Genomic DNA, 15,508 nt, shown 5'->3' on the forward strand with positions numbered 1-15,508 from the left:
CATAGACTGTTCCACGTAGCCGACAAACAGACAAGCCTAGCTGAGACCCATGCCAATGCCCTTGACCGCACCATTTGTTTGAAGGAAGTGGGAAGAGCCGAAGGAGAAGTTATTTAGAGTGAGGACAAGTTCCACTCTAGACAGAGGAGGGGAACTGGTCGGGTCCGGTGTCCAGAAAAAAAACCGGAGAGCTTTGAGGCCTTTCTGGTGGGGGATGGGGGCTGTTTAGGGACTGGATATCCGAATAAGATGATGGGGGCCAGGGAACTTGAAATCATTGAAAAGATCCAGACTAGTGGTTCCAACTGGAGTATACATCAGAATCAGATATCAGAGCATGAATTGTAATGCACACAAAATACTATAGGAACTCAACAGGTCAGGCAGCATCATCAATGGAGACGAATAAATTTATATAAAATGTGTGTATGTATATATAGATATAGATAGATAGATAGAGAGAGAGATAGGCTCCACTGGCCTAAAAGCTGGTTTCTATCCAGCCCACTACTCTGTCCTCAGACCTCGACCTTCAGGTCGGACACGTAACGTCACACAACAGCCACCACCGCTGATAGGCTACTTTCTCTGCCAATCATAGCCATAAACCCAATAGGCGTCTTTCCCTTGACCACCGCCTTCAGTGCCTGCAGCTCGCTTGCTGTTGAAGGTGGGTTTGTTTGCTTGTTCCACTATGGTGCAGTTTTATCGCTGATTCTCGGGCCATTGGAAGAGAGAGCGTGGAGGAAAATAAGGGGCGCAAAGGAAAAGGGAGGGCTGGTGCTCTGGTGTAGGGTTTGAGCCCGGCACTGTAGAAATTGGGGCTCTGTGCTTCATTAGCGACGTTGAAATGATAATTTCGTAACTCGGCGATTAGTTAGTGGACACCGACAATTTTCTAAATGACCGGCGGGAGTTGGTGGTCGTGTTTGGCCGCGCGCGTGACGTAAACACGGGGAAGCGCGAGTCGGTGGAGCGGTCGGATTATGGAATGCTGGGTAATGTAGCGGCGAGGACGGGACGGGTGGCTCGTGCCTGGCGACGGCGCGCGGCGGCCAGTGGAGTGATGGAGCGCGCCTGGCGGGGGCGCGCGAGGCGGAGGCGGCCAGTGGAGTGATGGAGCGCGCCTAGCGGCGGCGCGCGGCATTACTGCCCAGTGAAAAGCGTGACCTTTGGGAGCCGCGATCAGCCGAAAGTGAAGCAATAGTTTGTGCTAGGGTGCAGCCCTGTCCCCATCCCTGTCCCCGTCCCCGTCCCACCTCTTTCTCAGTCTTTAAAAGTCGATGAACACCGAACGCCTTTCAATCGGCGGCTTGGTGTACTGTTCATCCATTCGTAAGCGATTGACTGTAAAGTATTGCAGATTTACTTTGGCAGAATGTCGCGAGGTAAGCGGAGAAGCTTAAAAAAGAAACATTTTTAGAGCTATGGGGGGAAAATAAAATCTGGGAATGTGACTGATTGGATTGCTTGTCCCGATGGGGTAAATTGTCTCTTCCCTTTTTTTGTGATGTAACCTTTATCCCTTGGTAATATTATCAGGACTCGTTATTTATTTCCCCAAAATTAGTTGATTGTTGACTTCCTGAAATGTGTACTGTTTAAAATAGTTTTTGTGAAGTTTTCTATAACGTCTTCTGTTGACTGGACAACCTTCCTAGAGAAAACCCGCTGCTTGCAATTTGTCTTTTACTTTGTCAAATCTGCTGCGAATTGTTTGCGTTGTTCTGTGGGGTGGTTGGCGCGTCAGTCTATTGCTAAATGTTTGGCAAATGATGGACGAGGTCCGAGAGGAGGACGTTCATATTGGCGAAAGAGCGCATACTTGTTTTGCTGAATGCTTGTGCTTGAGAAACAGCATATCATAAAATATCGGCGACCAATAACCAGGCGTTTCTTTTCGAGTGCTTACTGGAAAGAGCACGATTACCTGAGTACGAAACTGAGAATATCGAAACTATTCTATGGAGTTGCTAGCGTGGATATATTTATAGAATCACAATATATTCCCTGTATTTTAAAAAATCTCAGATTCTTAATTAAAATGTTATTACAAGAAACTGGCGGGATGTAGACATAACTGAGACCATTTGCTTCACTTTTCTTATTATTACTTTTTTAACTTTTTATCAGAACAAATCCCTTTTGTGCCATTTTAATCCTCCGTCTCCTACTAGCTTTGCTCAGATCGTTACCTGAAAATTTTCCTTTGCATTCTATGATTTCTTTTACCAACCATCTTTAAATCAATGACCTTCTGTTTTGTTCTTTCTCTTAAATACAAACAATTTGTTTATGCTTAAACTGTTTATGCCTAAACGCTTAATTGTAATAGATGCCTTACGCCAACTTGGGTGTTTTAACTGGATCCTCACCATCCAGGCCATGACATCGCTTACCATCGGACAGGACGTACTGAAGCCTGAAGTTTCACTTCCCTTCAGCCAATATTTCTTGAACCATCTGGCGCAATCCTAACCACTAGAGTGTCCAGCACTTTACACTGAAATGGACTTTGTTTGTTTTAAGTGTATTTTATCTAAAATTTTGTGTATTTGTTTAAATGCTGCTTGTATAATGCTAGTTGCCTGTGCTTTGAAAGTAATTTTCATATGTGTACTTGTGCTTATGACAATAAACTGTTCTTTGACTTGGAGGTGTGGCAGAATGTGTCTTCATGGTGGAAATGATTGTTGATATAAAAATCAGCTACCTTTTCTGTTGAGATGTAAGTGAGGTCTGGTGAGCACTTATTATATTCTATTTTACTGTTTTCCATATTCATATATATCCTTCCTATAAATAAATTTCTGGACTTGGCCTTATTATTCTGTGGTGCTATATTTAAGTGATTATTTTCTAATGTTCCCTCATTTTCCTAACCAAAATTTAAATGTCTTTTGAGTTTGAATAATATTGCAGAATTAAGTTTATTAATAATTTTGAACTTGCATCGGTACTTTTATTACCAACATCCACAGCCAATTAGGTGTTTACTAATTTAGCATTTTTTTAAACTTACAAATCTTAAATATAAATTGGACAAGTCATTTCAATGCTGATCGTTGTGGACTCAGCCCCCCCCCCACTTGAAAGCAGAAGGAAGGGTTTTCTGATGTATGTCTCTTGATGCTATACATTCTTGCCTCATTTGTTATTCTATCACTTGCAGAAGTTTAGAAGAATTAACTAACTCATGCTACACTTATTACCTCAAGAGAATTTGACAAGGTTGATCAAGCTTTTGACACATCTATTTTGATGTAGTCTTGCTTCTGGATTTTTTTTCTCCTTTTAATAATATTTTCATTAATTTTCTTGCTGATAAGTCGTTATGTCACTGGATGTGTTCTAGCTTCATCATTAAATAAAGGTATTTCATTACTCTTTGCTAGTTCTCTGGTACTGTATCTTTTTGCAATGAATTATTAAATATGTCTAATGGTGCCTTTCCTATCTGTTTCCTAGATCCTTTTAAAATGTGTGAATGTGATCCACTTGGATCAAGGAATGAATTTAATGTTATGATTTCATTTGCGAGGTGGTCGTATCATTTCTAATCAGAATTTATTGAATCATACAACACAAATATGGCCCTTCTTATAAAGTCCATGCTGACCATCAAGCGCTGGTTTCCACTAATTTTTGTCAGTCATCTACATACATTCCTGTCAATTTCTCCGGAGTCCACAAATCAACATAGTATAGGGGCAATTTGCATTGGCAAATTAACCTACCAACTGGCAAGAATTTGGGCCTGGGAGGTAACTGAGCACCCGGAGAAAACACATGCAGTCACAGGGAGAAAGCACAAATTCCTTGCTGACAGCATTGGAGGACAAGATTAAACATCGGTCTCCAGAACTATAAGGTAGCAGAATACTAGCTGTGGTTTTTATAATGCTACTTAATCTTTTGCCACAGTAAGTACAAAGCAAGTTATTTAATAATCCTGACATTTTTAAAAAATTGGTGCTATGGCTTCAATATTCTTTATTAGCTCTTCCAAACTTGACATTTTTATTTCAATTTGTAGTATTTTACAATTTTCTTTCACAATTTTGTATTTCTTTTGCTACCTAATTATATTCTAACATGCCTTAAATTCTTCATATTCTCCATTTTCCTGCTTTCCCTACTGTTCATGAACTTGCAACAAGGCACTTTCATTTCCTTCAAATTTGTCACTTGTGTTTTAATCATGTTTACAAGAATTGAGGGCAATCTCTAGTGCCTCATCCACGTGTATTATGGCCTTTGAAAAAGCATCAATTCTATCTTCTTGCTTAGGCACTTCCCCTGTATTAGAGGTCAAGGGGAGGGTATTGAGGAGACACAGTGGCATTCCTAAAAACGATCCAGAAACAGAAAAACTACAGCACAATACAGGCCCTTCGATCCACAATGCTGTGCCGAACATGTACTTATTTTAGAAATTATCGAGGATTACCCATAGCCCTTTATTTTTCTAATCTCCATTAACCTATCCAGGAGTCTCTTAAAAGACCCTATCGTATCTGCCTCCACTGCCATTACTGGCAGCCCATTGCATGCACTCACTACTCTCTGTGTAAAAATAACAACAACAACAACTTGCCCCTGACATCTCCTCTGTGCCTACTTCCAAGCACTTTTAAACTGTGCCCTCTCGTGTTAGCCATTCAGCCCTGGGGAAAAGCCTCTGACTATCCACATGATCGATGCCTCTCATCATCTTTTATACCTCTATCAGGTCACCTCTCATTCTCCGTTGCTCCAAGGAGAAAAAGCTGAGTTCACTCAAACTATTCTCACAAGGCATACTCCCCAATCCAGGTAACATCCTTGTAAATCTTCTCTGCACCCTTTCTATAGTTTCCACGTCCTTCCTGTAGTGAGGTGACCAGAACTGAGCACAGTACTCCAAGTGGGGTCTGACCAGAGTCCTATAAAGCTGTAACATTACCTCTCGGCTCTTAAACCTCAATCCCACGGTTGATGAAGGCCAATGCGCTGTATGCCTTCTTAACCACAGAGTCAACCTGCACAGCAGCTTTGAGTGTCCTATGGACTCGGACCCCAAGATCCCTCTGATCCTCCACACTGCCAAGATATTCTGCCATCATATTTGACCTACCAAAATGAACCACCTCACACTTATCTGGGTTGAACTCGATCGACCCTCCTCAGCCCAGGTTTGCATCCTATTGAATGTCCCGCTGTAACCTCTGACAGCCCTCCACACTATCCACAACATTCCCAACCTTTGTGTCGGCAAATTTACTGACCCATCCCTCCACTTCCTCATCCAGGTCATTTATAAAAATCATGAAGAGAAAGGGTCCCAGAACAGGTCCCTGAGGCACACCACTGGTGACTGACCTCTATGCAGAATATGACCCACCTACAACCACTCTTTGCCTTCTGTGGGCAAGCCAGTTCTGGATCCACAAAGCAAGGTCCCCTTGGATCCCATGCCACCTTACAATAAGCCTTGATTGGGGTACCTTATCAAATGCCTTGGTGAAATCCATTTACACTACATCTAATGCTCTACCTTCATCAATGTGTTTAGTCACATCCTCAAAAAACTCAATCAGGCTCGTAAGGTACGACCTGCCTTTGACAAAGCCTTGCTGACTATTCCTAATCATATTATGCCTCTCCAGATGTTCATAAATCCTGCCTCTCAGGATCTTCTCCATCAACTTACCAACCACTGAAGTAAGACTCACTGGTCTATAATTTCCTGGGCTATCTCTACTCCCTTTCTTGAATAAGGGAACAACATCTGCAACCCTCTAATCCTCTGGAACCTCGCCCGTCCCCATTGATGATGCAAAGATCATCACCAGAGGCTCAGAAATCTCCTCCCTTGCCTCCCACAGTAGCCTGGGGAACATCTCATCTGGTCCCGGAGGCTTATCCAACTTGATGCTTTCCAAAAGCTCCTGCTCATCCTCTTTCTTAATATCTGCATGTTCAAGCTTTTCAATTCGCTGTAAGTCATCCCTACAATCGCTGAGATCCTTTTCCGTAGTGAATACTGTATTCATTAGCAAAGTATTCATTAAGTACCTCCACTATCTCCTCCAGTCCCATACACACTTTTCCATTTTCTCACTTGATTGGTCCTATTCTCTCGCGTCTTATCCTCTTGCTCTAAACATACTTGTAGAATGCATTGGGGTTTTCCTTAATCCTGTCCGCCAAGGCCTCCTCACAACCCCTTCTGGCTCTCCTAATTTCCTTCTTGAATTCCTTCCTGCTATCCTTATAATCTTCTAGCTCTCTATCATTACCTAGCTTTTTGAACCTTTCGTAAGCCCTTCTTTTCTTCTTGACTAGATTTACAACAGCCTTTGTACCCCACGGTTCCTGTACCTGACCATCCTTTCCCTGTTTCATTGGAACGTACCTATGCAGAACTCCACGCAAATATCCCCTGAACATGTGCCACATTTCTTCTGTACATTTCCCTGAGAATACCTGTTTCCAATTTATGCTTCGAAGTTCCTGCCTGATAGAACCATATTTCCACTTACTCCAATTAAATGCTTTCCTCGCTTGTTTATTCCTACTCCTCGCCAATGTAATGGTAAAGGAGATAGAGTTGTGATCACTATCTACAAAATGCTCTCCCACCGAGAGATCCGACACCTGACCAGGTTCATTTCTCAATACCAGATCAAGTACAGCTTCTCCTCTTGTAGGCTTATCTACATATAGTGTCAACAAACCTTCTTGAACTCGCCTAACAAACTCCACCCTATCTAAACCCCACACTCTAGGGACATGCCAATGGATATTTGGGAAATTAAAATCTCCCACCATGACAACCCTGTTATTATTACACCTTTCCAGAATCTGTCTCCACATCTGCTCCTGGATGTCCCTGTTACTATTGGGTGGTCTATTTAAAAAAAAAACACCCAGTAGAGTTATTGACACCTTCCTGTTGCTTTTCTTTCCAATATTTTTATTAATTTCTTACATAAAAGAATACAGAGTACAGTAGAATATATAATATATATCGATTATAATATAATGAAATCACAGATAAGGTGTAATTACCCCATATCCATATAAAATTAAATTTAAACATAATATTGAAAAGATATTATTACAAAAAAAATCTTAACCCACTACCAGAAAAAACAGCTGTTAGGTTGGGGAAAAAAAAGGAAAAGGAAAAGATCCTTAACATTTAGTAGAACATATTATTTGCCAACATTTGTGTTTAATAGCAAATCAAAGATTATGAAAATAATTCTTAAAAAGCTCCCCACAATGCTAAAAAATCTTGTCTAGGTTCGGAAATTGAACAGCAAATCCTCTAAATTTAAGCAAGACAGAACATCATGTAACCAATGAGTATGAGTAGGCGGCGTGGCATCCTTCCACCTAAGCAACAATTCCCTCCTGGCTTTTAGAGAAATAAAGGCCAAAATATGCAGATCCTGTTTCTCCAAAATATCAGTTTCTCCAACAATACCAGATAAGGCTGTCAAAGGATTAGTTTTAAAATTTACTTTAAAAAGCACCAAAAAAGTTTGAAATACTCCCTTCCAACATTTTTCAAGACTCGGACAAGTCCAAAACATATGGATTAATGAGGCTTCTCCAATATTACATCTATCACAAAAGGAAGAATTCCTGTTTCTAACTTCCATCCACAGAGACGCAGTAGACAATCCCTCCATGACTTCCTCCTTTTCTGCAGCCGTGACACTATCTCTGATCAACAGTACCACTCCCTCCCGTCCTTTCTGAAACATCTAAAGCCTGGCACTTGAAGTAACCACTGTTTCTGAGCCATCCAAGTCTCTGTTATGGCCACAATATCATAGCTTCAAGTATTGATCCAGGCTCTAAGCTCATCCGCTTTGTTCATGATGCCTCTTGCATTAAAGTAGACACATCTCAAACCATCAGTCTGAGCGCATCCCTTCTCTATCACCTGCCTAGCCTCCCTCTCGCACTGTCTCCCAGCTTTCTCTATATGTGAGCCAACGGCCCCCTGTTCCGTTTTTTCAGTTCAGTTCCCACCCCCCAGCAATACTAGTTTAAACTCTCCCTAATAGCCTTATCATGATTTTCCATAAAGTGAAGATGCATCATCTGTACATGTTGGAAATACGAGGTAAAAGAAGAACTCTTCATTTACCTTTCTCACAAATTCCAAGACATCAAATTCTGTATGTCAAAGTTTTGAATAGTGATTTATTAATATTGTAAGGTCTGATTTTGGTTACCTATATGGCTGTAACATTGGTTGCCTGTACTTGTATAGACAACTAAAAACTCAAAATATATTCATAAGACATTGTTGCTTTGTATTCAAAAAAAAGTCTAGAAGATTATTGCTGTTTAACTGTCACTTGGGCTTCAACACAGTTGCACAGTTATTAGTGCCACTGCCCTAAAGTAACCTGGGTCCAATCCTAGCTTACAATCCTGTTTGTGGAGTTTGCATATTCATCCCTTGTGGGTTTTCTCTCTCACCCCAAACATAATGTGGATTCGCAAGTTTGGAAGCAGTTTGCACTGGCCTCTTGTAAGTGGTAGAATCTGAGCGGAGGGAGGTTTGATGGGAAGAGATTTAGTGGAAATAGGTGATTAATGGTCCATATTGATGGGCTGAAAGGTATGTTTCTGTGTTGTTATGACTGATTCGTTGAGTAACTAATGCAATTAAATATTATAAGATTTGGTTATTGGGATGAATCTTTAGCACTGATTAAATCCTCCAAATGATTTGATTTAAATACACCTTCACAAATTGTAACTTTGTGTACATAGTTCAATTCACTGAAATACTGTAAATTTCTTGTCATTTATTTGTTAGGTGTTCCTGTACCGTTAAACTTTACTGCAGCCATGTCGAAAGGTGGGATAGCCAAGTTTGAGTGCCAGCAACTAGAAAGTGCTATGGCAAAAGAGCTTGCTCAATTATTGGCGACTGCTTCAAAGACTGAGTATGATGTATGTATATAGTTTTTCTTTTCAGCTGCTACACTGTGTTTAGAGTATTCAGATAGAAAACTTTGTACCTTTTGCAAGCTAGTTGGAAGAGGATGTAAGAAATGATTTGAGATTTGGAAAAAAGTGGTTTTATTGAATTATTTAACAATGGCGGGGGAAGAGATGACATGGAATGGTTTAGAAAGGGAAATCCAAAGAATTTGTTTAAACCGCTCAGTTTTACTAGCGGGGAGGGGAGTGATGGGGGTGGTTACACATAAAGTTAGAGCTGTAAATTGGCGGTGATGAAATTCTTTGGGTGATGCTAGTTGAAGAATTTATAAAAGAAGATGTTGCCTTGTTACAGGAGGTACTAAATGATATATAATGTTATTATCTATATGATATTAAATATTATATGCAATGTTGAATCACATTTCCAGAAATGCATTTAGTTTGCTTATCAAGTTCAAGTTTATTTTTGTTTGACTGCACATTTAAACAAACAAATAACATTCCATTTGACCAGGGTGCGCCAGGAGACCATAAGACATAGGAGCAGAATTAGGCTCATCAGCCCATTGAGTCTGTTCCACCATACCATCATGGCTGATCCCCGATCGTACTCAACTCCACACACCTACCTTCTCACCATATCCTTTGATGCCCTGACCAATCAGGAAACTGTCAACTTCCACTTTAAATATGTGCACGGCCTTGGTCAGAGCATTCCACAAATTCACTGCTCTCTGGCTAAAAAAAATTCCTCCTTGCCTCCGTTCTAAAATGTTGCCCCTCAGTTTGGAGGCTGTGCTCTCTTGTTCTGGATAACCCCACCATAGGAAACATCCTCTCCACACCCACCCTATCTAGTCCTTTCAACATTCGGTAGGTTTCAATGAGATCCCTCTTCTCTTTCCCCCACCCCCCAGCATTCTTCTAAATTCTAGTGAATACAGGCCCAAAGCTGCCAAACACCCGAAGTGCGGCATGACCAGTGTCTTATAAAGCCTCAGCATTATCTCCTTGCTTTATATTCTATTCCCCTTGAAATAAATGCCAACATTGCATTTACCTTCCTTACTACAGACTCAACCTGTAAATTAACCTTCTGGGAGTCTTGCATGAGGACTCCCTAGTCCCTCTGCACCTCTGATGTTTGAACCTTTTCCCCACTTAGATAATCCACACTATTGTTCCTTTTACCAAATGCATTACCATACATTTCCTGGCATTGTATTCCGCCTGCCCCTTTTTTTTGCCCATTCTTTCAATTTGTCTTACGTCCTGTTGCAATTGCATTGCTTCCTCAGCATACCTACCCACTCCACCTATCTTTGTATAATCTGCAAAGTTTGCCACAAAGCAATCAATTCCATTATCTAAATCATTGACAACAATGTGAAAAGTAATGGTCCTAATACTAACCTCTGAGGAACACCGCTAGTCACTGGTAGCCAACTAGAAAAGGCCCCCTTTATTCTCACACACATATATCTCACACAACACATAAACCAAAATGTGATATTGTAAATAAGTTTAAAATGTGCTTCAAAATGTATGTAGTATGCAGCACAGGTAAGCAGTGCAGTAAACAGCTCACTGTCCTAATGGCGAGACCTCTGTAGTGGCAGGGTATTCATCAGTCTCACAGCCTGAGGGAAGAAGCTGTTACCCATCTGGCAGTACTAATCCTGATGCTCCTGTACCTCCATCCTGATGGTAGTGAGTCAAAGAGATTGTGCGATGGGTGTTGGAGATCCTCAAAGATGCTTTGAGCCCTTTGTCTGTAACGCTCCTAGTAAATGTCATAAATAGGGAGTAGGGAGACCTTGATGATCCCCTCGGTGTTTTTTACTGTTCTCTGTTGGGTCTTGCGATCCGATGCCCTGCCGCTTCCATACCACACAAAGATACAGCCAGACAGGGCATGCTTGATGGTGTTCCTGTAGAAAGTCGTTAAAATGGGGGCAGGGAGCCTCATTCTCCTCAGCAATTTTCAACAGTGCTGTGCCGCCTTGACTAGTGGGAGGGTGTTGTGGGTCTAGGTTAGATCCCCCATTATGTGTACACCAAGGAACTTTGTGCTCTTCACTCTCTCCATGGAAGAGCCATTGATGTGTAATGGAGAGTGGTTGACCTGAACCTTCCTGAAGTCCACAATCATCTCTTTTGACTTGTCAACATTGAGACTTGGGTGGTTGTTCTCGCACCATTTGACAGATCTCTCTACCTCCTTTCTGTATGCTGCCTCTTCATTGTTGCTGGTGAGACAAATCCACTGTCGTATCATCAGTGAACTTGACAATGTGGTTTGAGTTGAATCTGGCAGTGTGGCTGAGAGTCAGCAGTTTGAACAGTAGTTGACTGAGCATACAACCCTGTTGGAGCAACAGTGCTCAGTGTGACAATAGCTGGAGATGTTGCTGTCAACTCAGACTGACTGAGGTCTTTGTGTTGAGATCCACAATCCAGTTACGGAGAAGAGCATTGAGTAACAACGAGGACAGTTTACCCACCAACCTCTGAGGGATAATCATGTTAAATGCTGAGCTGAAGTCAAGGACCAAAGTCCTGGCACACAAGGCATTGTATTCTAGGTGGGACAGGATGGAGTGAAGGGCCACAGCGTCATCAGTGGACTGATTTTGAGTGGTAGGTGAACTGCAAGGGGTTCAATGTAGCTGGAAGGTGGAATTTTACATGATCCATTACTGACCTCTCAAAGCACTTCATGATTGTTGAAGTCAGTGCCACTGGGCAGTAATCATTTAGGCCAATTGAGTACTGGAATGATGGTGGCTGCCTTGAAGTCTGCAGAGACAGTTTCAGAGAGATGTTAAAGATGACTGTTAAGACCTCGTGTAGCTGGGCCGCAGAGTCCCTCAGCATCTGACCAGGTATGTTGTCTGGCTTTGCATAGGTTTACCCTGAATAGGGTACTCCTCACTTTGATTGGCTGGACAGTAGGCTTCTTCCTCAGGAAGAGAGGAGGTTTTCCTCACTGTCACGTCCTTCAGTTGGTCAAATCATGCATAGAGAGCATTTGGCCTTTCAGGGAGGGAGGTGTCACTGTCATGGCCTTGTAATCGGTTATGATTTGTATACCATGTCTTGTGCCTTGTGTCCCTGGTGACACAAAGGTGTCTGTGGATTTTCTGTGCATACTGAATGCTTTGGCTTCCTGATGGCACAGGTGAGTGTGGCTCTTGCTGAGCTTAGAGTTGTCCTGTCACGCCACCCCCCCCCACCCCCCCACCGATCCGATCTGAAAACAGTGTCCTGATCCCTAAGCAGTGAATGAACCTCTACAATCAGCCCTGGCAATGTAGTGTTTAATCACAGTAAAGTCCTTAATGCATTTTCCTATGTAGCCAGTCACTGATCCTGCATATTCATCAATGTTGACATGATGATTATATGCAGCTGCCTCCCTTAATATGCTCCAGTCCGTGATTTCAAAACTGTCCTGTAGCACTGAGGTGGCACCTTCAGGCCAGGTCCTGATCTCCCTTGAACTGGTTTGACTTGTTTAACCAGTGGTCTATATGTAGGGATTAGCAGAATGGATACGTGGTCTGAGTATTGGAGTTGAGGATGGGGTGCGGAGGGGGCCTTGTAGGCTTCACAAAGTTTGAAATAAACCAGGTCAAATATTCTCTCCTGTGGTTTTGAAGTTGATATGCTGGTAGAACTTTGGCTTTAAGTTTGCATGATTGAAGTCACCAGTAACAATGAAGATGCCATAGTTGTGAGTGGCTTTGAAGTTGTAGATTATGCTGTAGAACTCCTGCCTCCCCAGCATGAGAACGGGGAATGTAAATAGCAGTAATCAGAATGCAGTAAACTCCCTTATTAAGTAGAAGGGGTGGGGGGGGACTTACACTGCCATTGTGATTTCATATATTTATTTAGCGGTACAGTGTGGAGTTGATCCTTCCGCCACCTTGAGCCAACGTTCCCTGATTTAACTTTAACCTCATCACACGACATTCCCAGTATGTCTTTGGACGGTGGGAGGAAACCGGAGGACCCAGAGAAAATCCATGCATTTTGTGAGCAGGATGTACAGAAACACTGCAGAACAGCACTGGAATTGAACTCTGAACGCTGAGTTAAAGTAGTGTTGCGCTAACTGCGGTGCTACCCTTATTGCTGCTTACATCACAATAAACATTATTACTGTGGAAGGACATTAAAATGATCAATATTCCTTTGTTATTTTGAGGACGTTATTGTGAATCAAAACAGATTTACAAGAGTAGTTAGAGACGGGCTTTAATTTCTTACATTCTCATTGAGTTGTATAATCAATGATTGAATAAAAATTAATTGTATTTAGTATACCGTTAGTCAAAAATGGGTGGAGTTTTGGTTAGAATAACAAAGTTCAGTGTTTTATAGAGTAATGTTGGGGTGTGGAGGAATGGGGGAAGATTCCTACTGGTAAAGTTGAGCCCAGGAATCCAGTTATTCTATCTCTGATAGACTTGGTATGGAAATCCTCTAGAGGAATTGAGATGAATTGCCATCCAATTATTACCCATGAGCCATATCAGAATATGTAATGGCTGCTGTTTTCAGGTATAATTGAATATTTAAGTGATTGCCAATAAACACCTTAAATTCAGTTTTTCAGATGTGTGTTATATCCTTCAGAATTTCCCTCATCTCATTTAACTTTCAAATTTAATTAGTGGTATCTGGTCAAATCCAGTTGATTGAAACATCTTACTGTATCATATTTGCCCAGAAAGCACTAGATCCATCTTACTGTAATTTAGTATATTTAAACAAGGCATAGGCTGTCTTATGTTATGTTTGGAGAAAGTGGTGCATAGGATTTGGGGCACTTTTCATTGTAGGGACCAGCAGTGTGTACTTTTACCCCACATGGCAAAACTGGGGCTATCATAGCTTTTGTGAAGAATTGTTTGTAATTAAATTTGTAGTAGTAATACTCATTCCTCTAATTTTTACACTCATTCATTCAGTCAATTTTGAATTCAAGTAAATCACCCACTCCTTCACCATTATGCATTATTATTTCCCTCTCACCTTATCTCCTTACCAGCCTATCACCTCCCTCTCTCTAGTACTCCTCCCCCTTTTCTTTCTTCCATGGCCTTCTGTCCACCCCTGTCAGATTCCCCCTTCGCTAGCCCTGTATCTCTTTCACCTATCACCTTGTAGTTCTTCCTCCCTTCCCTCCATTTTCTTACTGTCCTCCTCATTCTTTTTTTCCCCATTCCTGATGAAGCCTGAAACGTCGACTATACTCTTTTCTATGGATGCTGCCTGGCCTGCTGAGTTTCTCCAGCATTTTGTGTGTGTTGTTTGGATTTCCAGCACCTGTAGATTTTCTCTTGTTTTTGATTTAAAGTAATGCTAGGCGTGATTGATTTTTCTCCTTCCTAGATTGAAAGCTAATATAATAAGCCAAAAGCATAAGAATGCATGGTAATGTATTTTTTTCTCTCTGGGGCATTAAGAAGTGATCAAAAAGTACCTTTTGTTTCAGAGCAAATTAATTTGCTGTGTGTAATTTTGATCTTTCATTCTAAATTCAGTTTTGAGCTTAATTGACTGACTTGAAATTTGAAACTGCCACTGAACTAAATATGTAAGTGTTACTGAGATGCTCTATAGTAAAACTTGTCCTTTCAGATATCTGTATGAATGAATACTGTATACCTGTAAAGTGTTGTTATTTGTTTTGTAGCAAGTGAAGAAAGATTTCGAGGGATTCCAGAAATTGTTTCACAGTTTACTACAGCGAAAAGGTCCTTCAGTAGAATGGGAAAAGATTCAGAAGGCTCCTGAAGATTCTGTAAGTCCTGTGCATACAATAATTCAAAGGTTTCAAAGGTACATTTAATGTTAGAGAAATGTGTAGAATATATATCCTGAAATGCTTTTTCTTTGCAGCCATCCACGAAAACAGAGTGCCGCAAAGAGTGAATGACAGTTAAATGTTAGAACCCCAAAGCCCCCCCTCCCACGAGTAAGCGGCAGCAAAGCAACAATCCCCTATCCCCCACCAGCAAAAAAAAAGCATCGGCACCCACCACCGAGCACTCAAGCATGCAGCAAAGACACAGACTCGCAGTACCCCAAAGACCACTCGTTCACCTGGTATTCGACATACCACATGCTCTCTCCCTACCTAATAAGGGAGAAAGAGGTGTCTCTGTTTGAGACGTAACTAACAACTCGCTGATTTATGATAAAATTCCGTTGCGTCGCTTTTTCTGAGCTCTCTGCTCAAAGAACTCGGGTCTCTGGCACGCAGCCAGCTCGCTACTTTCAATCTTCTGTCTCCCTCGACGCACCGGATTCCTGCAGAGACACCAACCCTCAGTTCGCCTGTCTCCAGAGCCACAAGATCCCGGAACTCCGAAGGCGAGCTAATCTCTTAGGACACATCCTTGGCATATCGAATAACGGCCAGTTGTGAAACTCTTGAGAGTGGGTCCCTTTCCTGCAAAGATCCGAAGTCAGCCTGTAACTCCAGGTCAGGGTCTTCAAAAGAACCTTGGAAAAGGGAAAATAGAGATATTAAAGA

The 15,508-nt window shown here is 41.7% G+C and overlaps 1 protein-coding gene across 2 annotated transcripts in view; it reads left to right on the forward strand.

The window, feature by feature from the left end:
- Nucleotides 1-588: 588 nt before the first annotated feature.
- Nucleotides 589-15,508, forward strand: part of ugp2b (UDP-glucose pyrophosphorylase 2b) — a 55,840-nt gene continuing 40,920 nt past the window's right edge. Inside the window, exons 1-3 of one of the 2 annotated variants that reach the window (XM_063056095.1) lie at nucleotides 589-670; nucleotides 8,828-8,964; nucleotides 14,666-14,773. In XM_063056095.1, coding sequence (XP_062912165.1) covers nucleotides 8,860-8,964; nucleotides 14,666-14,773 — 213 coding nt within the window. In that variant the 5' untranslated portion in view covers nucleotides 589-670; nucleotides 8,828-8,859. Of the gene's footprint in view, nucleotides 671-1,181; nucleotides 1,389-8,827; nucleotides 8,965-14,665; nucleotides 14,774-15,508 lie in introns of those variants that run through there. The other variant, XM_063056094.1, reaches the window with a different exon arrangement.

This window comes from Mobula hypostoma, chromosome 8 (assembly GCF_963921235.1).
Source record: "Mobula hypostoma chromosome 8, sMobHyp1.1, whole genome shotgun sequence".
In the NCBI taxonomy this organism is placed as follows: Eukaryota; Metazoa; Chordata; class Chondrichthyes; order Myliobatiformes; family Myliobatidae; genus Mobula; species Mobula hypostoma.